Genomic DNA, 23,099 nt, shown 5'->3' with positions numbered 1-23,099 from the left:
GATATCGACCATTACATGAAAAGTGACTACGTGATCTGACGTAATTGTCATTCACAGAAATGAATGTAGTACCTAATAAGGGGTTTTTCCTGAAGGGGGCGCTACGAAAACCAGCTTAAAATGGCTGATGTTTACAGCAGACGTCAAAAGGCGCTTCTATGGGACTTTTGTAGAAGCGTCAAAAGTCGCTTCGATGCGACTTTTGTAGAGGCGTCCAAAGACGGTTGTATGAGGTAAAGGGTTAAGACCATATGCCTGTAAGCATGAATTAATTTAAGGCCATATGCCTAATTTTAAAATAAAAAATTAATTAATGCTTAAACAGCTCAATGGATAATGTGTATGTTCATCAGCATCTAAAGTGTGTCTTGCTTTATGCAGTTTTGCTTCACACTTTTGATATTGTTTATAATTGCCACTCAGTATGGTTAACTTGTGATGCATTACACTAGGGACAGCTCAATTATTATTCATTCAACTTTAACTTGAAACATCTTGAATAACACAATGGCAATTAAGAAAGACCATTAAAAAAAATCAAAATACTTATGCTAGTGCTGGTGCTGAAGTCACTTAGTACATCTTTCTTTTTAATATCTCATCTTCGCCAAAGGATGACTGATTTTTAATCAAAGACTCAGAAGCAATCATTACCATATTTGATCCCTTTATTATTTATAATAACTAAACAAAACCATGGTGCATAATGTTCCATAATGTTATGTATACATGCTAGCTTTAATCCCATTACCTGACCACATAACATTGCAACAACTGCAGTGACAGCTCATGTACCCAATAGACTGGTTCTGGAGAGTTTTTGTAATGCACATAAATATCCAAAATGGTACTGTGTCCTACCTGCAGTAGAATAACATGTATGTTAAATCCAAGTGAGCACTAATTATAGGTAACCCAGGCGATCTGTTTATTTATCTGATTTTTTTGAGTACTGGAATGGGTACTTAATGAAGATTAGATTTTATAATATCTGCTTTTATTTACTTCAAAATGTGGCTATCTAAGCAAGTAACTAATTACTAAAGGTGGTCTTTATAGACAGTTCAAGTGTACCTGTAGAAAGAACAGCTTTGGTTTAAGTGCCATAGATGGCTCTTTCTTGATTGGCTCCAGGATATCTGTAATTGACTTTTCACCGTCCCAGCAAAAAATCTTGTCCTGAACACCACAAGCAAGGAAAATGAAGATAAAACAGTCATACTTCTTGTTCTCAGCTTCAATTTGGATTTCTGCATGGGAGAAAAAGAATAAAGTAAATCAATATATAAGCTATTGAACATAAAACATTATGGAAAAAATGTTGACATTACAGTAAAGAAATGTTAGAATTATATGCAGCATACATGTATTTACCATACTGACTCAAACACATGAGTGAGTAAATATGACATTTTCAGACTGGTCAGTCATACCTATACTATACAAGTGTAAGGCCAGGCCTGGCTATGAAAACACTCAAAGAATTTCATGGAACAATCAGGTGCCTAAAATTCAAAGGTCAGATCATTAAGAAGAGAAAATCAAACATTTCATTTAATCCACCTTTTATACTCACTTTCTTCAAGTAACTGTGACTGAATGAAAGTGATATTGTTGTGTGAAATTGGACTCCAGCTTGTTGTAACTTTATGTATAGGTTTAATCAAGCTTTAGATTTTTGTTTGTGTTGCTTTTAAAGGCAGTTATAACACATTAATGGCTACATCATGCCAAGGAAATGGGAAAAAAGTGCCTTTCCCAAGGATGCATCAAGAGACTCTGGCGGCTAGGATGGCCTGGGTGGGTATTAGACCCATGACCTTAGATTATGTCAGATACTCCATAAATTGATCTACCACACCTTCCCTAATGAAGGAAAGAATTGTAAGCAAACTGTTCCATAATGAGACTAATTCCTTAAGACATATTTAAATCAGAATAGAATTCCTGTGAGAACAGAAGATCCCTTATATAAATCAAAATAGTAGTCACATGAGAACAGATCCCTGTGGAACACCTGCATTAATAAGTTTATCATCTGATAAAGAGAATTTTGGCATTACCTATGGTCTTCAGCCAAATAAGTAATTCTGAAACCTGTCTAACAGATTAACAGATATACCATATTAGCAATATAAAATCAAGCCTTGATGCTAGATTTCGTCAAAAACTTTAGAAAAAATGCAGAAAAAATTAGTGAGAAATGGCCACTGATAACAGCTGGTAGGAAGCCATTCATAGGTAAATATAAAAGTTAAGTAAATTCAGTGCAAATAAATCTTTGTAATATCATGAGTACTGATGGAAAATTAACGTGTGTGTGTGTGTGATTTGGATTTTTAATGCAGCTTTTTTTAAAACTTCAGTCATATCGCTATGATGTCTGTAGTGTGGCAATTTATAGTGATGTCTAGAACTGGGGCATGATGCTTCAGACAGGTAGCATCATGTCTCCCCCCCAGTCACATTATCCTGACACCAGGCCGACCAATTTTAACACTAACCTCTTAATGCTGAACAGCTAGCAAGGCAGCTATTAGTACCATTTTATAAGTCTTTGGTATGAAATGGTGGGGGTTTGAACCCGCAACCTTCCACATACAAAGCAGATGCTCTAACCACTAAGCCACCAGACCAGTCAGAGAAAAGATATGCTACAATGTTTGGTCATAATTAGTCACCAGTTAAAACTCTGACATGCCAGTAAATTTGCAGCTGATAAAAAATGAACTTGAAGTTTCTTGCTATTGATATTCCATATTCTAAATATGAAATATGCTAGAGGATATTGCTAATAAACTTGATATTGATATTCCGCATTCTAAATATGAAATATGCTAGTGGATATTACTAATAACCTTGCTACTGATATTCCGCATTCTAAATATGAAATATGCTAGTGGATATTGCTAATAACCTTGCTACTGATATTCCGCATTCTAAATATGAAATATGCTAGTGGATATTGCTAATAACCTTGCTACTGATATTCCGCATTCTAAATATGAAATATGCTAGTGGATATTGCAAATAACCTTGCTATTGATATTCCACATTCTAAATATGAAATATGCTAGTGGATATTGCTAATAATTTTGCTACTGATATTCTGCATTCTAAATATGAAATATGCTAGTGGATATTGCTAATAACCTTGCTACTGATATTTAGTATTCTAAATATGATATATGCTAGTGGATATTGCTAATAACCTTGCCATTGATATTCCGTATTCTAAATATGAAATATGCTAGTGGATATTGCTAATAACCTTGCTACTGATATTCCGCATTCTAAATATGAAATATACTAGTGGATATTGCTAATAACCTTGCTATTGATATCCCATATTCTAAATATGATATATGCTAGTGGATGCTGCAAATAACCTGATTTTTTATAGAGGAAAATATTACAACTATGAAAACGCTGTATGTACAGAGAAAAAGTTTTGAAAACTGGATTGGAAGATAAATGATAAATATATTTCATCAAGGAATTTGAAAGGCAATGTTTTACAGTAAAACCTGAACTGAAATACCACAGTTTTAGATGACAAACTCTAATGATAGACCAAATTTTGCATGCATGGATGATCAATGATAATACAGTATATAATGTGATGACCTGAAATAAGAGACCATCTGATGCATCACCTTTTGTCATCAAAATGCTTCCATTTTGATTGCTCACAATAGATTTCTCACCATATACATCTGCATTTTTCAAAAGACATACCTATATTAAAGTCAGTTAACATTTCTTTTTTGAAGTTCTGATATTCCTTGAAATCCACTACATCTTCTCCAAGCCAGCCTCGAAGTTTTTCTTTTAAATCATGAATTTCCCAATCTGATGTCTTGCGCTTTGATGGTCCATTCACTGTTACATTACTTTCATTACAATAAAGCAGGAACACCTTGCATTTCTTGTTGTTCCATTTGTATTCTCCACTTTCATGATCATCCCTGGTTATTGATGGTATTTGAGTCCTGAAAAAAATGCAGGTTTTTGAGAGGTTGAAATGAAAAGAAAATATCTTAGCATCAAAGAAAAACAAAAAGGAAGTGGAATACAACTTGATGTTTCAAACATATGGATAAAAACTTATGCAAAATATACTTTTCTTTGAGCATATGTGCTTACAAAGTGGCTCCAATATTAGAAGTTACATTTTTGCTACTAAATCCACAATAGACAAATATACACTGACATGTACCCAATTAAATTTACCAGTACTATGTAAAATTCAGAAATATAACACTGTTTACAACCAAAAGATTATAGTTGAGTTGATACAATTAGTATTTACCTCCAAAGACTTTTCAAGCAGTATAGAATGTGCGCTGATACAAAGTTATATGCTGAACCATATGGCACATTAAGTGTTAAATGTTTCGATTTTACACATTCCACTTTACTTATGATTTTTCTAAACTGCAGGATACAATAAAAAATATTTTAAACTTAACACAAATATATTTTAAATTTTAACAAGTGTAAAGTGTGAAATGATGGAGTAAAAGCTATAAAAAGCATACTCAGTTTAGTATTTATATGCATACGAACTTTAACTACAGTATATAGTTATAGTAAAACCTCTCAACACCAAAACCTTAATAAACCAAAATCCAAGTTGTAGGTACATGTATACGGATAATCATCAAGTACTCCAATCTAATTTAATAAGATGTGTGTTAAGTACATTTACAGTCATCAAAAACCCTAATCTAATCTTATTTAGTACACGTCTGGATTGACAGAAATATTTCTCAACCAATGTATGATGTATCTCTTATCAGCAGAAGGATTAGACATAATATAAAAAAACTTATCAGTGGATTAGAATCATGTCACTAATGAACCAACATACTGTATATTTCAAACTTTGTATATTTCAAAACTTTTATGTCCAAATAAAGGCACTGGGGTAAGAATATGAAATTGTTCGATACCTGTTTTAAGTAAAAAAAGAATTGTTTCAGGACAGTTAGTTGTATAAATGTGAGAGATCATACCTCTGGATTGGAATGTGTTGAGTTGAAAGAACATGCCAAACTCTACAGGTGCTGACAGGTTAATTAGAGTACTTATTTATTAATTACTGATAGAACATATTATCAGATTGTTGTCTCTATAGCCTGGACATTATTATTACCATGATGAAAAAAAAAACGACTGCAACTAAGATGATTTTTAATCCAATTCTATAAATAAATTTCCATATTTGCAGATTTACACAAGTATTATTTCAGACCTCTGCTTCCATATCCTCCCTGTATCATGGAATCTAATCCAGCAGTTGTAACCCAGTCTATTACAAAAACAGCATGTGTTTAGGCTGCTGATCTTGCACAATTTCTTTTTAACATTTCCATAATGACCTGAAAATCTAATCAAGTCACTTAATGTGCATACAAATCTGATTGCCAGTTTCATGTACCTATTTTGAGACATAACATATTGCTATCTAATATGGAGGCCATAAAACTCTGAGCCTCCATTTGGGATTCAAGTTTTTACTCTCATCCAATCAAAAGCAACATTTCAAAAGTAAATGTCCATTGTGATTGGTCGACATAAAAATCTCAAGCTCAAAATCAGTATTATGTTTCATGATCTTGAGCAAACTAAATATTGTTGCAACCACCTGGTTTACAAATGGACAGATAGGCAACACTATATACCCAATACACACATTCAGTTGTTTTGGTATTGGGCAGGAAAAGGAGAGGGAATGAAAACAGGGTGATCTCACATAAAGCAGGTATATTGTTTCCCAAAGAAGGTCATCACATTTTATACAACTGCTGATCTCTGCATGTGTGTTTGTGGCATGCCACAACACTAGTGCTAAGAGTGTGGTGTAGTAGCTTTCAGATACTAATACTGGCAAGCTCATCACAAAAAGAGTTAAGTGCACAAGTCTCTCCTGCCAGTATATGGCCTCTACATGTCTGCATACAGTATTCAAAACTCCCTATTGATGCCTCCTTGTGGCCCAAAGTTAAGCTGTTAAGCCCACTGTCAAATTTACGTGTAGGACAGCAGAGATCTAATTTTAATCAGTTTGAAAAGGCCTACAAGGGAATACTGAAGAAGTCTGATGTGCCCTGACCTCTGTTATCTATAAGTACATTTGACACAAACAACACAAAGCAAAGACTGGCTCAAGACCCACTCAGACAAAATGGTGCCAGTGATCAATGCAAATAATTCAGCCTACCTAGAATAAATACTAATAAAACCAGAAATTCTTCTGTAATTTAAAGTCAGCAAACACCATGGTGCAGAAGACAGCCAGGCCCTGAACAAATCAGTTCTGGGCTGATCTGTGGCAGAAAAAAAGGATTGCATCAAACATAGGAAACATCCATGCCTTGTAAGAAGGCCCATGACCAAACTAATGCCAAAGTTGTCCACTTGACGGGAATGGATGGCAAGGTAATCTTTGAAAGGAGCTAGCAGATGGAACACTACCTCAAGTTGTACTTGCTTGAAAAAGACATCTTCCAACTTAAGTTTGATGCACTGCCAGAGTTACCTGTCATGGAGGAGCCTGATGAGGCACCATTATACTGCTCAAGCTCAATGGAGCCATAGATTCCAAACAGAGTATCGCTGTGATCAATACCTCTTGATTGATCCACACTAGTAGCATTTGTAACATTAAAAGACTAACCCAAAATGTGTCAGCTAAAATAATAACATCCTGATCAACATGATTCGGAAGAGCTTTCTTTGCCATAGCTCTGGTAGATGCACAAGCTGGATACAAACCAGGGATTTCAATAGGATCAGCTCTTTGATCCAAACAAGGCTTGTTGGCTGCCAGTGGATTAACCACAGCTAAGTCATTACTGAGTAGCAAATGAAAACCCTCAAGGGACAAAGAAGTCACCACTCCTATTATCATGGGTCCTGAGACTAAGTCTGATAACAAATTTACACATTGGAAAGGAACATTAACAAATGCACACTCTACTCCCTGAATAAGAACACTTTCATGAGAAGACTTCTCAGAAAAAGGCAAAGTACTTGACAATAAAAGACTGAGAAGTTCCTTTGTCTTGTAATATCTTAATAGGGGTAGGCTTGGCATAATCACCAACAAGTGATACAGAACATTTCGACATGAATGGGTTTGCTAGACCCAACAAATGTACTGCTTCCAATACATGACTATGACCTTGACCTCTTAGAAACATGAGCACTTGGAATAGCTGGGGTTTTTTCTGTCACCAAAATTTCAACTTGTAGCAATCATACATAATGTGCCCTTTCTTCTTACAATAGGTGCATGTAGCATGAGATAAGGATTTCTGATGCGTCCTATCAGAAGTTTGATTCCTAATAGTTGTAGCAGATTGAGATTTGGAAGCACTCATATGAAACTGAAATGTTTTAGCAAAAACAGCTGAGAGGAAGATTTAATGACAAATGAAACTTTGTGATTTAAAGAATAGTCAACAACTGTACTGGTTGCATTCTCTAGAGTTTCAACCTTGTTCAAATCAAGGTAAGTCTTAATGTCACTATGGAATCAATTTTTGAACTCTTCAATCAATATGAATTGTCCAAAGTTATCATGATCTTTATCAACCTTCTCGGCTGTACACCATCTATTAAACAGTTGTTCTTACTCACATTACAAATTCAACATAAGTCTGATTAGTTTCTTTCCTACCATGTCTAAACCTTTAAAGCTCCAATGCTGCTAATACCTTCAAAAAGTTGTATATACCATATCATCTCATTAATACTGAATACTGATAGATACTGGTCCTAAACATCATTGGGTTCCATTAAAACCAGATAAAATCGACATTTCATCACATTATGAACCATGTAATTCGTCCCTCAAACAGAAACAGTGGCATATTTCACGTGTATGAATTAATCTGATGTTTATCAGCAACATTTTTCGGTGAAACAATTTCAGTCAAAAACTGGCACACATCAAGCTATGCTGAATTGTCTTCAAGCCATATTTGCCCTTTAATGCATATTCTAGTAACGCAACTGATCACTGATATTCACCTGAGTCTTACTTTTATCTAATGCACACTTTTTCTTTTCAGATCTGCTTTAAAAAAACAGGCCTGTCTATCTTCATTCCCTCTTGCATCAATTTATGTGCCACATATGAATGTTGTTATTATTAGTCTCTAATGGAATATGTCAAATGTATCACCACTTTTGGGGCACTCCAGAAAATGACCAGCATTATAAGCCACTTTATAAACTGAATTATGGGGTGGCACATCTTAATTCTAAACTGAATATCTAAACGTCATTTAAGCCCAACATCTTGATTTTTTTAAAGAATAGTTTGTGTCAGATAGCTTTTTCAACAAATCTTCCTTCCAAACCTGAGTTAGATTGGAGGAATTGTGAAATTTATGATAAACAGCAGCATTGAGGCTTTAATGACACTCAACTTCATGATACATTCCCTGACCACATCATAATTATCACTTTGTTCTTAAGTGAGAGTGATGTGTAGACTCGATGAGGTAATCTGTCAGTAAATATGCTTTGTCATAACAAAGTCCAACACTCCATTGATCATTTCAAATTTTCTGCAATTTTCTCAAGATGAGGAAAGTATTTCTCAAGCTCCTTTTCTTTAAAAGTGGGTACCAACCTATTATTTTGGTAGCATCAAGCAACTGGTCCTTTTTTAACCCTTAACCTCATGCAATTTCTATCATACTCTTTCAGTACATCAAAAACAGCTGTACTTACACTTTTGGTCTATCATCTACTGGTTGAGCTGAAAGGAAATAAATACACTTTAAAACATAATATGTTAATTGAACTTTGAAATACAAGTTGATAATTATAGGTTACTGCATTTGTATGGAAAATATGAACGAGTTTTGGGATGGAATACTGCACGACCTTGGGAATGCAGTATATCCATCTGACAAAACGAGTTCATATTTTCCCATACAAATGCAGTAACCTTTTTATTATATGCTCAGTTTTTTTATTCTACCTAAGGCTTAATTATATAAACAAAATACACTACAAGAAACAACATAAATGAATGTATGCCATATTCCAAACTAAATACACAAGCACATATTCATCATTACACAACACCAACATTATTACTGTGCACATAACTCCGCCCAGATAAATTTAAACTTAGTCATGCACTCAACATAACTTTCGAAAGAAAATGGCATGTCAAGTTAAAATTTAAATTTGGAGTCATATTTTTAATGAATGTGCATGCAATAACAATTGATCTGAAATGAATAGATTTTGGTATTTTTATCAATTCTACGAAATTTTGTGATTAAGGACTGGATTTGTATGTGACAATTCTACATGAAATATGTGGGAAAGAATAACCCAGGGAGAAGCATGTTGACATCAGCAAATGTGTTTCTGTTTCTGTCACTGAGTGTTTGAAATCATAATGTGGGGAAAATATGAAGTCTTTCAAACGCAGTTATCAAAAAGACGCTATGGAATTTAATGCTTATTTCATTCTGAGTGCAGTAAGGAGGATGTAATTGCACTTGTCATCAAAATTACAGTACAATTTCGAATTGTGTAATCAAGATTGAGAACCTATGACATGGCTCATGTAATTCGGATTTAACAAAACCAAGAAAGTACATTTTGAGGAAATTCAGGATGTAAACCTGGAAATATATTTTTTTTTTGTTGCCATTCTTATCACCAGCTAAAGAAGACAGTATATGACTTGTCACTTGTATGTCTTTTGTGAGGACATTTTCTTGCACCTGTTGTGTACTGTAGCTAGCCTAAATCTGAAACATTGTATCAACGCGGAACGTTCCATTAAGCAGTTGGTATGTGGTAGTCCAAGAAACATGTTTTAGTTCATTCAGAAACAAATTTAAACAACCACAACATAAAGCACCTCTTACGTGAGTGTACATGATTTGTTTACAGATCAAAAGTGCTGGCATCTGCATCCAGTGTCTGTTTACAATAGAAAGTTGTTCCTTTATGTACGTGAATGCTATATGTGTATTGGCGCACATGTTCAGTATCAGGTAATATTGCACGATTCTGACAATGTAAAGTTAACAGGGAAAAAAAATGAGCATATAATAATGACACTTGATGATAACTGAACTTGAGTCATTAAATAGTTTGTGAATTTGCACAGTAACTGATCTTTAAAACACTGAATGGTAACAAAACTTTCAAAAGACACTTAAACCTGAAAACCTGAAATACTTTGTGATAGAATTATCATTAGCCCAAGCAATTATCTTTAGAAAAGATGCATAAATGGTCATATTACTCTCTTTATCTATAAATAAATTCAAGCTTAGAGTTTGTAACATACATGTATAAAGTCAAACCGGCTAAGTCTTAAAGCTGTCATGTGTTGAATGTGATGCACATATATATAACACTGGTATGTTTATCTTTGCCTCAATTCAAGAATTTCAACCAACTCTTTTAACACTGTTTAGAGAATATGGGTCATGTTCTATACAGTGTACCTCCATTCATTTTATCAAGGTCATACAACCTCCATTCATTTTAATCTATGTCACAGACTGTACTGAACCTCCATTTATTTTAATCTGGGTCATGCAGAGGGTTGGAAAATTCCCTTGTCCAGCAGTACTGAACATGTTGAAAATATGCTGGACAATTTTTTCTTCCTTCTCTGACACTGCCCCATAATTTTGCATAGAATACAATATTTTAGTTTATAGAAATGTTGAATGCAGGCAAGTATGCCATTTTCAGATTTTTCCAGCCCTGATTTAACATAAAATCTTCAGACAAGTCTTTTGAAAGTACACTTCTTGTCCTTTGTTTTGCTTTTAACTTTTACTTATTGACATCAGAAATTCATATCAAAATGCCTACTTTGTTTATCTCTTTACTGAATTGTGCATTTTCAAACTTCAGATCTCTTTGTGTTCTAAAATTTGTTTTCATATCCCCATAAATTCTGTTTTTGTTGAAATAATAATAATAATAATATATAATTTTTTGTCATATCGAACACAACAAATCCAATCTAAAACTGAATTCTTCCTTATAACATTACTTGAGGTATCCGGAATAAACAATGTTATGACTCTATAGTTTTAAACTAAGTAACAGAAAGGATCGAAAACCAAAAAAGTTTTGTAAAGTTCAACAAATAATTTATTTTCCTTGAGCACAAAGTGACAAATTAAAAATAACATACAATATGGTTAACAAAATCCTCAATAGTCCTAAACATTTTATCACAAGTCAGAAAGTATCTATTATTCCAAATGAGTTCCAGTGGTGTTCTGAATGAAGTTCAGTCTATTGTGCTGATGTGGCAGTACTCTGAAATAGTTTCATGTGATAACAGAGTTGATGTATCAAAAAATGATATAATCCAAAATATCTTTAAATGACCTCACAGTAAGTCCAAAATAGTTACTTAGTCCTCAAGTTTAAGATCACCTTGTAATTACAATGAATAACTGAAATAAACAAATCCTCTCAAATACTAATTGAACATAACTAAATGACTCCACTAAGACAGATGTTTAAGACAGGAATAATCAATGCCATGTAAACATCTCTTATATTAAAAACAAAGACAATTTGAGAACAAGGGTCAAATATTCAATTCCTGATCATTCTAACTTGTCAACAATGTCAGGTCTTTTAACAGCCAGTAAATCAAATCAAACATCAGGTGACCTGATTTTCCTAGGGGGAAACCAATGACCTTATATGAAGATCTGATGGCGACTGCTTAGGGGTATTATTTTGGTGATCTATGTTATTACTATAATTACTAATTTTATCATCTAATCAGATGAAGTCTTGAGGTTTGGGAGAATGAGCAGTCAGGCTGATGAGCAACAATGTGTGCCAAACCATTTAATCTGCATTCAGATTTCTGAAACCTGCATTTCCAATGGCTAATTTAAAGGTCACCAGAACATGACCCTTATGCAGTCCCTGTCAGATCTTCACACAGGAAAATGAAGATCTGATTTTAATCAGATTGGTTTTCTTAACCTATTTATTTATTTGTAGGAAGCCAGAACAGAAATTTTGTGACAGCAAAGGTAATGCAAAAACTTGTTTATTATGAATGCACTTCTTATTTCATGTTTGGAATAACAAATCTAATGGAAAACATTATAAAATTAATTTTGTTCATTGAAATATTTTAATAGGAGGGGTAAAAATCTGTTATTAAACAAACCATGAGAAAATCTTTAAAAATTCACTACATCTATAAATATAACAATTTTATTGATAGTTTGAATATATAAATAGATTTTTAGTTGATATTTCTGTCATCAGTACTTTTCAGTATTTTATTGCAGCCAATATGTGTTTGAAAGAAATGAAATATATTACAGATGCAAATACTAATAATACATGGACATCATAAAAAGTTGATTTATATACCTTTGCCTAATTGTCACATCTTATGTCATGTGGCATTTGTTTGAGTGGCACAAGCCCTGGATCTAGATCCAGAAATAGACAAAAAATGATATGCTTGGTAAAACTGCAGCTGGCAAAGAATCTAGAGTTTTTTAATATTTTTCAATGATGAATAACTAGATATAGTTTACCACTTTCTATGCCTATTTTTTATGCTTCACACAATATTATCATATAAGAATTACAATTCACATTAAGACTACATCAACAAGTAGATCTGGCTATTTTGCTCTGACATTGTTTGTGATGCATGTGTGGAAGGCAGTATAACCACAAGATAAGACTGACTTCATAGTGGTATAGTCCTCACTAGACGGTCTCCATGCATTATTCTTACCTTGGGATAGTACTGCCCTCCACGTATGTGTCAGAAATTTTTTTTAAAAAAAGGTTACGAACCAATGGGTCAAAAGAAGAGGGATTTTACTTACCATTAGCATACAAAATAAAAATCTAATTAATAGCAAGCAGCACTGGTGCAGTGCTAAATAAAAAAGTGAGAGAATACAATAAAGAACTGAGGAAACACATGATTCTCAGATGAGGTGGGGGGGTACCAGTGGCAAGCACAAAAAAGGCAATGTGTAAAAACAGTGAACACTGTTCTGACAGCACAACATGCCTGGCAAGTGGTTGATAGTCCAAGAGTATTTTGGCAGAAAGATCCATTCTAAATAGTGACACATGCAGTTATTCTCTGCTAACAGCAATGTCAGAAAGAGAAGAAGAAAAAAGCAGAGATCTACTTCTTGGTCTTGTTAAGGGCATGAACCATGCTAGGTCAAGGTTAAGAATACAATAAATATCAGCAGTAGCATACTAATGGGGTTGGGCAGCGGGTGCCAGAGGTCTTGGGGCACCAAAACAGTTGATCCATTTTTTTTTCAAAAATGACCAAAATTGTGTGTTTGTAAATTTGTTAGTCTTGAATCCAGACCTTTCAGCAAACTACATAATGCACCCAAATAACAGGAATTTGCAAACCAGCATGTGTTCCATGAACAAACTGCTATTCTATCCATTAGAACCCCCAAAACCCTGCTAATCCTCTTTTTTATCATAGTGATTGAGCGGGATCCAGACATCAATCAATACTGTCACCTGTGCACAAATCAGTTTAAATAGACTTCTATCTTCAAATCTGTCAGACAACCACTAGTAGTTAAGATTTATAGAAAGGGGTATGGGTGGATTATATTTTTTGTACATGCCTGCAGATACTGTGAATTACTAATAATGCCGATTTCTTTCATATCAACATTTTCAATTTTGTTGGTTGTGATATGATCTGAATCATATGTGAATTGCCAGCTGTATATTGCATCTGGTAGTGATTGATGAGTTAGATGTTAGAGTGATTGTTGCTGAAGGATTGTGTTTCTTGAGTTAACTTTATTTGCATGGTGTTTTATAAATAAAAAGAACAATAACTCATGGACGAGTCAGTGAAGGTTAACTAATTTGGCAACATTGTCAGCAGAGTTGTCTCTCTCTTAAAATTAACTGTAGAGGCACCACTGAGCAGTTTGCAAGTGATAAAAGCTCTGAAAACTTATCATTTTTAAGTTGCTGCATAGACACATCTAGAGTTTTGTAAACAAACAGTCCATAAATAAATCGATTTTGCTAAAATTTATTGTCTGTACATGCTTAACATTATTGTCTTTGAGGTGAAATTAATGGGCCTAATGTGAAACTGACAGATATGCATAAAATGGTTTTTGTCTTGTGTGAATGATTGAATTTTTTTTGAAAAGCCACTAAATGGCGTCAAATTGCAGCCCGGTCCCCAATGAGGATTCTGTCAGCGCTCCCTCAAACCCCCTAGATGGTGGGAGGTGGCACTAGCCTCCTCCCTAGAACCCTCCCCCAGCTTCTGCCGTTTTGGCCATCGTCGTCGCCCTGGGCGCCATTTACACAACTGGCCCCGGGAATCATTTACCATTAATATTCCACTGAACATTACAAATTACTTTTGACAGTCATACATCCAATGTATAACTGTCTACATAATATTGTTTTATGTGTGTCTTTTGACAATATATTCTCGCACTGAGTACAAATGAATCAATAAACGCAAACCCCACCGTTTGAAATCGAAAGTAGGCAACTAAAAGCGGCCAAACACTACTGTAAAACAGCTCCCAGAAAATATGAATTAGTTGCACTACTGGGGTTATGCATCACGATACGTTAATGACATAAATGTAAACAGATCATTCCAATCTCAGATTTGAAAGGTACACATTTAACAGTGCCTATATACTGCAGTTACTATTATGTTCCCAATACCTACCCATTCTGCCATTGTCACGCCGGTCGAGATCCAGCTACTTCTGGATAAGAAGGCAAAACAAATAAAGTTATGTTGCGGAATTGTCCATCTCGCGCGAATAACGTCTTCAGTAGTCGGGCACAAGAGCAGAATATAATACATGTGGTGTATATGACAGGCTTCCTGTTATATTCAGTTGATTTGCTATTATACTAGGATTATAAATCAGCCCAACACCTGTATGATAATGACTGGCGGTTTAGGAACTTATATCGCCTATTCATTAAAACATGCAAACATCTGCAGACAATCTTGTCTGCATATATCGGTGAACATTTTATACACTTACCGGTATTTATCGCGGCTGTTGAGCGACCGTCAGCTGTGGGGTTCTTTTTCCGATATCTGCATAATATTTTTCCGGATCAAATCCTATGTTTGGCGACTGGTAAATCCACGTAAATGCACAACCCCCTAGTCTATGGCCATAGTGATTTCGTGCCAGCAATTGCTATTATACCTAATATAATTTACAAACAAATCTTATGTTTCACTAAGTGATGGAAGCAGCATTTGCTCTCCATGTCATTATACCAAAATACTGCATTCTGACCATACAGATTCATTCTCAAAAACTGAACAGAATTCTGTTGGAAAACCTCACTTTCAAGTTAATAGATGCAAACATAAGAAGTTGCTATTAAATGCTATGCAAAATGCGTTAATAAACAAATTACTTGCATTCGTGAAAAAGAAATATAGACTGATACTTTTAGTAAAAACGTACTGGGTAATTTTTTCAGAAGGTAAGTCCTTTTCGCAAAAAGGACCCGTCTCTCGAAAAGAACCTATTTTTTTACAATTTATCTTAAAGAAATTATATTAAATGTTGTGTAAATGGAGTTACTACACAAAATATTTTCATTTGTGAATTAGAAACATTGATTGATACTCTAAGTAAAAACATCCTCGGTCCTTTTCGCACATTGTAAGAACTTTTCGCGAAAATTATTCTTTTTCGCTCTTTGTACCCACCTCCAAAGACCAGTGTCTTCAATGTAAGCATGTGTATTCCGGAAAGACTTGCATGCAGCAAAATTGCACATTTTAATAAACAAGTTATATCATACAAACATATCGTCAATCAGTATCAACAAAGATTTGGGATTTGGACTGCTATTATATGATCAGTTGTTTATTTTGCTCAGTTTTCCTTTGTTATAAGTATGTATTTATAATAATATAACATGTATGCGCTTCTGCACCATAGTTCTCTCTCTCTCTCTCTCTCTCTCTCTCTCATAGGCACCGGGTTTATAGCATATCAGTAATAAATAATATAATAATTAATTAATTAATTAATTAATTAATTAATTAATTAATAATAATAATAATGATAATGATGTTGATGATGATGATAATGCAAAGAAATAACACATATTTATAATGTTGTATTGCTTAGTGTATGTGTTATGTCTTGTATGGATATGTTTGTATATTACATGTAGATTTTAGTCCCAAATGTAATACTATTTTGTAATTTCACCACCAAAAAAAAAAACGGTAAAGGGTGTAGGGAAAAACATAAACATTCCCTACGTTTCGACCTCAAGCTAGTCTTCGTGAAGGGATAAAAAAGAGTGGACGCACATACACACACTGGCTGGCATTTATAATTTTGCACAGGGAAGAAAAACAAACCAGGAAAAATAAGAGGTCTAAATTAAAAAGAGCAACAAAATTATATGCAAAAATGTCATATCCATAATGTATCTCATATTATGACGTACGATAATACCATCCTGACAACTTCGCCTCAAAGCGCCATCACGAAGAAACGGTATTGCGATGTTACGATACGAAATACTGAGTTGTCATGCAAAGTTACAAAGTCACATTATGTTAGCTTAAAATTCGTCTAATAAAACACTGCCGTCGTTTATTTATTGAAGTTTTACACTGGACATACTTTTCTTAAGACAGTAATCTCTCTCTCTCTCTCTCTCTCTCTCTCTCTCTCCAGTGTGTTACTTTTCACAATAATAAGTATGACGTTATGGGATTTTGTCCCATCCCACCCTCATGCAATCTTGGCTAAAGTAAGGACCCTATTAGACTTTAACAGGTCATCTTTGGACAGTCAACTTATTTGTGCGTTTCATTTTCTAAATTCTTACACTTTGCTGAGTCTATTTTCGTATTCCATGAACAGGTGCATGCACGGAATGTGAACTTGCATAAGAAATTACTATTGTAAAGCGTATTTGCTCTCAAACCAAGATATTTATTTTATCTACATGTGTTGATAATTTTAAAATTACTTGATATTAATTATATAATTGTTATTATTCATTGAAATATAACTATACTTTTTTATACAAAAAATTCCATAAAATTATCCGGTGTGAAGAGATGGCATTGAGCTGCGAAACGAACAAATTGGAAGCTAAACATTTCGCTTCTATGTTCTTTCTTCCGAAAAAAGAATAAGTCAACGTCTGTGTGTACATGATTTCCTTGGTATGAAAGGTGGTGGCTTCAGATTCTGAAGGTAATTTTAGGTAATCATAAATGAAACTTGTTTTAAATATATTAACAACAAGGTTTGATTTCATAAATTATTTTAATTTGTGTTAAATCCCCCTACTTACACTCGCGCTGCGTATCATTTAGGCAAAACTGAACATAACTGTTAGTACAGATTTCATCAAGTTGATATTTTATCAAAAAATCAGCAATGTGCGAAAAGATGAAATAACCGTATATATTTATACTACTATAAATATACATGACCTAGTGTGCATTTAAAGAATTGATAAGGTTTTGTCGTGTAATATCGATAAAACATCAGACACCTGTGATTTCATATACTCTCTTCGTTCTCTTTGTAAATGCATGCATTTTATGCAACAATATTTTTTTTTAAATTAGCAAGCAATCACTATAGTTTTAAGAACATGCATATTTTACCACATTTACTCAACACCAAACTTGGAGATAGTACTTTGTTCTGTTTCTACATGTAATAATGTGAGCTGGCAGATTTCATCCCATCCGGATTATTATAAAAACTATTATTTCCATTTTTGCATTCTTGCTTGAATTATCTCAAAATACTATTGCAGATGAGTGTTTATAGGTATTACTGGTACCAACTATTTACACACACGCGCGCGCGTGCGCGCATGCACATGCCAATAATTGTATTTTATGAAAGTGTGACCAATAGGTAGCGAGGAGTAGATGCATTGAATTTTCATAACAAGTGTGGTGTACACTCCTACCCAGTGAACATAATTTGTGTTTGAAGACAATCATCTTGGTAATAGTTTAAAGACTATACATTTTCTTGATAGCCACACGAAAGACTGACACGTTTCAACCAAGAAGCTAATAGTACTAGTGACAGTAGTAGTAGCAGCAGTAGTGATAGTAGTAGTAGTAGTAGTTATATTAGTAATGATAGTAGTATCAGTATTGATAGTAATAGTAGTATTGATAGTATTAGTAGTAGTGATAGTAATAATGGAAGAGTGATAGTAGTAGTAGTAGTAATAGTAGTAGTAGTAATAGTAGTAGTAGTAGTAGTGATAGTAGCTGTAGTAGCGATAGTAGTAGAATTAGTGGTAGTAGCAGTAGTAGTGATAGTAGTAGCAGTGATAGGGTTAGTAGTAGTGATAGTAGTAATGGTACTTATGATAATATTATTGGTAGCAGTGACAGTGATAACAGTATTAGTAGTGTAAGTAGTAGTAGTGATAGTATAAGTAGTAGTAGTAGTATTAGTAGTAGTAGTAATTATAGTAGTAGTATTGATAGTAGTAGTAACAGTAGTGATAGTAGTAGTAGTAGTAGCAGTAGTGATAGTAGTGGTATTAGTGATAGTAGTAATGATAGTAGTAGTAACAGCAGAGATTTAGTAATAGTAGTGATAGTAGTAGCAGTCATAGAGTTAGTAGTAATAATAATAAAAATATAGCGCCTAATCTTTAGAAGCTCTAAGCGCTTTAGAACAGTAGACAACACCTATAAGATAACAAACATAATAATATTATTACAAAAACAAACACCATGACATTAGAAAAACATTAAAAAATAAAAAAACATGCTGAGAATATTTAAGGTAGGAAACATTATTATGTATTTAAGTTTGTTTTTGCAGTCGAAATAAGTGAGTTTTGAGAGCAATCTTGAATGTGATCACTGTGTCTTTGTGTCTAATTTCAGTGGGCAATTCATTCCATGTTGCTGGGCCCTGGTATGCAAAGAACGCTGTCCATATGACTTTGTTTTCATAGTGGGAATAATGAGTATACGATTGTCAGAAGAGGAGCGTAAGTATCTTGCTGGTGTGCACACATGGGGGAGGTTGGATAGGTATGTTGGACTAGAGTCCGACAGTGAAACGTAGCACAGAGAACAAATTTTGTGTTTGATTCTGGATCGAATGGATAGCCAGTGTAGGGTACACAGCAGCGGGGAGGTGTGCTCTGATCGTGGTACTCTAAGTATGATCCGAGCAGCTGTGTTTTGAACTTTATGAAGTTTCTGGAGTAGATATTGAGATGAACCAGACAGAATTGAGTTACAATAGTCCAGTCTTGAAAGTACTAATGAATACACAAGTGTTTTAGTGGCATCAACTGAAAGATATTTGCGAATTGAGCTGATGCGTCTCAGCTCAAGATATGCAGCCTTGCATATGTTCATGACATGTTGGTGCAATGTGAGAGTACTGTCCAGAGTAACACCTAGGTTTCGTACTGATTGTGTGAATTTGATGTTGGCGTTGCTGATATTTATTGTTTGAGGTAAAGGATGTGAATGAGAAAGTCTTTGTGTTGTAATCATAATGGCCTTAGTTTTATCATCTTTCATCTGCAGCTTGTTACATGTCATCAATGATTTCACATCAGAAATGCACCTCTTTACACCTTGGATGGTAGCCTCAACTTCAGTTGGGTGGCTAGATTTGTATATTTGGGTGTCATCAGCGTACAGTTGGTGAGAAACTGGATGATAATATATGACACTTGAGAGCGACTGAGTGTATAGAATGAAGAGAACAGGTCCAAGAACAGACCCTTGTGGAACACCACAACATAGATTAACTGGGCTGGAGTGTATTCCATTTGCAGATACAATTTGTGTCCTGTTGACCAAGTAGGACTTAAACCACAGTAAGGCTGTATCATGAATGCCAAATACATGCTGGAGACGGTGAAGTAATATATCATGGTCTATTGCGTCAAATGCTGCAGACAAATCAAGGAGGGTGATGACTGCAATCTTTCTGCTATCCAAGGCAGAGAGAATGTCATTAACTACTTTTAGAAAAGTAGTTTCAGTACTTTGGCATGGGCGATATGCAGATTGTACATTGCTAAAAAGACTGTTTGAATTTAGATGACATACAAGCTGGGATAGAACAACCTTTTCCAAGATTTCTGATATGAATGGGAGATTAGAAACTAGGCGGTAGTTCTTTAAATCGTTTTGGTCTAGTGTTGGTTTCTTCAGCAGAGGCTTTACAATGGCAGTTTTGAAAAATGATGGGAATTCCCCAGATAAGAGAGAGGTATTAATAACATCAGTTAGTGAAGGCAATACTGGATCTAAGCACTTAAGCAGCAGTGATGTTGGAATTGGATCAAGTTCACATGACTTTGATGCACTCTTCATCAAGATTGTACGTACGAAATCCATAGAGACAGGTTCAAATGCTGCTAATGGTTGCCGCTCAAATTCTGTATCCCATCTGTATGGTGACGACGAGTCAATTGAAATTGTGGTGTCAAGCTTATCTCTAATGGCTTGTACTTTGTCACGGAAGAAATTTGCAAACATGTCCGGAAGGTCGACTGGAGAGAAGGTAGTTGGAAGTGGTGTTGATTTGTTCCTTGACATTAGCTTGTTAGTAATCTCGAAGAGCTCTTTGCAGCTGGAACTTTCCATGATCTTAGTAGTGTAGTGGGCTGATTTCGCTGCATGGACTATATTTGTGACATTCTTCTTAGCGATAGTATTAGTAGTAGTGATAGTTGTAATAGTAGTAGTAGTGATAGTAGTTGGATTATGAATAGTAATAGTAGTAGTAATAATTGCAGTACATGTAGAATTAGCAATCATGACTAAGAACAAGGCTCAGTCTTTACAAGCTCTAAGTGATTTCTACACGACCACGAGTTTGATAGTGCATGACGTAAAGTATCGATCTTAGACTTTTATTTGCTTGCTGATAAGCTATTATACAAATGTCAACAAAAAAACCCCAGACAGATATGAAATTGGAGTCTCGTGCCGTGTGGTCATTGTCTTATTAGAGTAAATTATTTGCAATATTTGCGAATTTAAGAACCCTTTAGTAAACGACGACTCCTGCAGAGACGCTGCCAGAATTGTATCTAAAGGGTGGAAACCCCCCCCCCCCCCACGTCACAAAAATAAACGGGAAATATAATAAGGGGGTGGGGCTGATGAGGAAACATCCATAGTTCAATATTTACCTAACACTTAAATTTCCGTCTCTTTCTTCCTGCTCCACTCTGTGTGAGGTCTACTGGATTCAAAACGTTTCAGTGATGCCGCCTCTTCTGTATAAGCATTACCCTGTTGATTGTTTCTGAACTTAATCTGTGCCTTATATCTGCATGAACATCGTTCTGTGATGTGATCTCCTTTCTACAGTTTGCTGTGTGAAGGGGCGTGTACATAACTAGCTTAGCCAGCTTGAACAAGTTGGGAAACTGTTCTTCATGGTTGTTATGTAATTTTTCCCGCAGCTTATGGGCGTTTTCGCTTGGACAATTCTGCACCAAAATAAGATTATTTTTTTACATAAGCTCTGCCACAGAATTTCACTTTTTTTAAAAAAATCTGTACTTTATGCTAACTATTGTCCCAGATTTCTTATCTATTTCATAATGCCCTGTTAGGGTTTCAAGTCCATCAACGTCATTGTTTCCTTTTTAGGATAGAGATATTCGGATCAAATAAAGATCTTTCCTTTTTCGATTCTGATTATTAGATGTATCTTAAACCTTCTGGGGCTATATATTTTTGTGGCACAAGATCCCATAGTGCTAAATTGTTTAAGAAAAGAAATAGAAACAGCACTATATGTTTAAATTGTCTGTATTTTAATTATTCTGGAATTATGCCTTTTCTACATTTAATTTCGAAATACTGCTGAAAGAGGGTCTAATTCTGCATGCCGACTGTTTTTGTTCATCCAGCATGTATATCGGACTTTTTGTTGTTGTCAAAATAATTTTCCGGTTCAAAATCACTGACTGGTATCATTATTAACAATTTCTCAGCTCCATTAATGTGGTAGAGTTCAAAACTATGAGGTGCCGTAGCGGACAAAAGCTGGTCCAATCAGAATGTTGCCGTCTAAATTTTAATGTCACCTGTCCAGAATTCGAATTTCACATGTTGTATCAAAAATGCTTGTCCTTGAAGTTCCATTTTCTAGGTCGGGATTTTAGATTGTACCTGTTGAATTGAACAGTAGTGGTCGAAAGTTTTATTTTCTATGTCGATGTTTTAGATTGTCGTTTGAATTACACGGCGGTGGTTGAAATTTAAATGTAATAGGATAAGAATTCCTAATTTACGTATTGGTTCAAAGAGTTATGTTGAAAGTTACATTTCATATGTTAAGTGTATAGATTTAATCTATTGAATTACACAGCACTAGTTGAAAATTCGATGTCCAATGTCGAGGTTTTAGATTGTATCTTCTGAATTACACGGCGGTTGTTGAAATTTTAATGTCATATGTCAAGAGTTTCAATTTAACATGTTGAATCACATTGATTGTGCTGAAAGTTCCATTTCATATGTTGAGTTTTTAGATTGTATCTGTTGAATTACACCGGTGATTGGACATTTTATTGTGCTTGTCCGAATTTTTATTTTTATATGGTGAAATGATTTGTTGGTGTTAAAAGTATCGTTACACAATGTCCACTTTAACAAGTCAAAATAATGTCGAGTATTAAGATACATCATTCGCGTATTCATTTATAAGGCGCCATTACATTTCGTGCATTTACAGTGTGAAAGTTACCATTCACAGGTCGAGAATTACTATGAATTTCTTCGCTACTCGTTACTGTGAAATTTAAGAGATGAAATCTAAATACTCGCCGTATGAAATGGAACTTTCATCACAAGCAGTTACATTCAACGTATGAATTAGGGATTCTCGACATATTACTTTGAAATTTCAACTACCGCTGTGTAATTCAAAACATAAACTGTAACAGGAAATAGAACTTTAAACCACCACTGTATAATTCAACATTTAAAATCGAAAATCTCGATCTAAAAAATAGAACTTTAAGGAAATGCAATTTGATCCAAC

The 23,099-nt window shown here is 34.5% G+C and overlaps 1 protein-coding gene across 3 annotated transcripts in view; it reads right to left on the bottom strand.

Annotated features, from left to right (window-relative positions):
- The window catches only part of LOC149807114 (uncharacterized), a 35,810-nt gene extending 20,905 nt beyond the window's left edge, over positions 1-14,905 (bottom strand). Inside the window, exons 1-4 of one of the 3 annotated variants that reach the window (XR_016421816.1) lie at positions 14,750-14,905; positions 8,749-8,776; positions 3,739-3,992; positions 1,075-1,250 (exon numbers count right to left, since the gene is read on the bottom strand). Coding sequence is in view for 2 of the 3 variants with exons in the window: in XM_089962203.1 (XP_089818329.1) it covers positions 1,075-1,250; positions 3,739-3,992; positions 8,749-8,776; positions 14,750-14,753 (462 nt within the window). In the remaining variant the exon portion in view is untranslated. The remainder of the gene's footprint in view (positions 1-1,074; positions 1,251-3,738; positions 3,993-8,748; positions 8,777-14,749) is intronic. The other 2 variants (XM_089962203.1, XM_089962190.1) reach the window with 2 other exon arrangements.
- Positions 14,906-23,099: the final 8,194 nt, after the last annotated feature.

This window comes from Sinohyriopsis cumingii, chromosome 1 (assembly GCF_028554795.1).
Source record: "Sinohyriopsis cumingii isolate HCF-2022 chromosome 1, ASM2855479v2, whole genome shotgun sequence".
NCBI lineage: Eukaryota > Metazoa > Mollusca > Bivalvia > Unionida > Unionidae > Sinohyriopsis > Sinohyriopsis cumingii.
The sequence above is the reverse complement of the archived record's forward strand: the minus strand, read 5'-3'. Positions and strand labels throughout refer to the sequence as shown.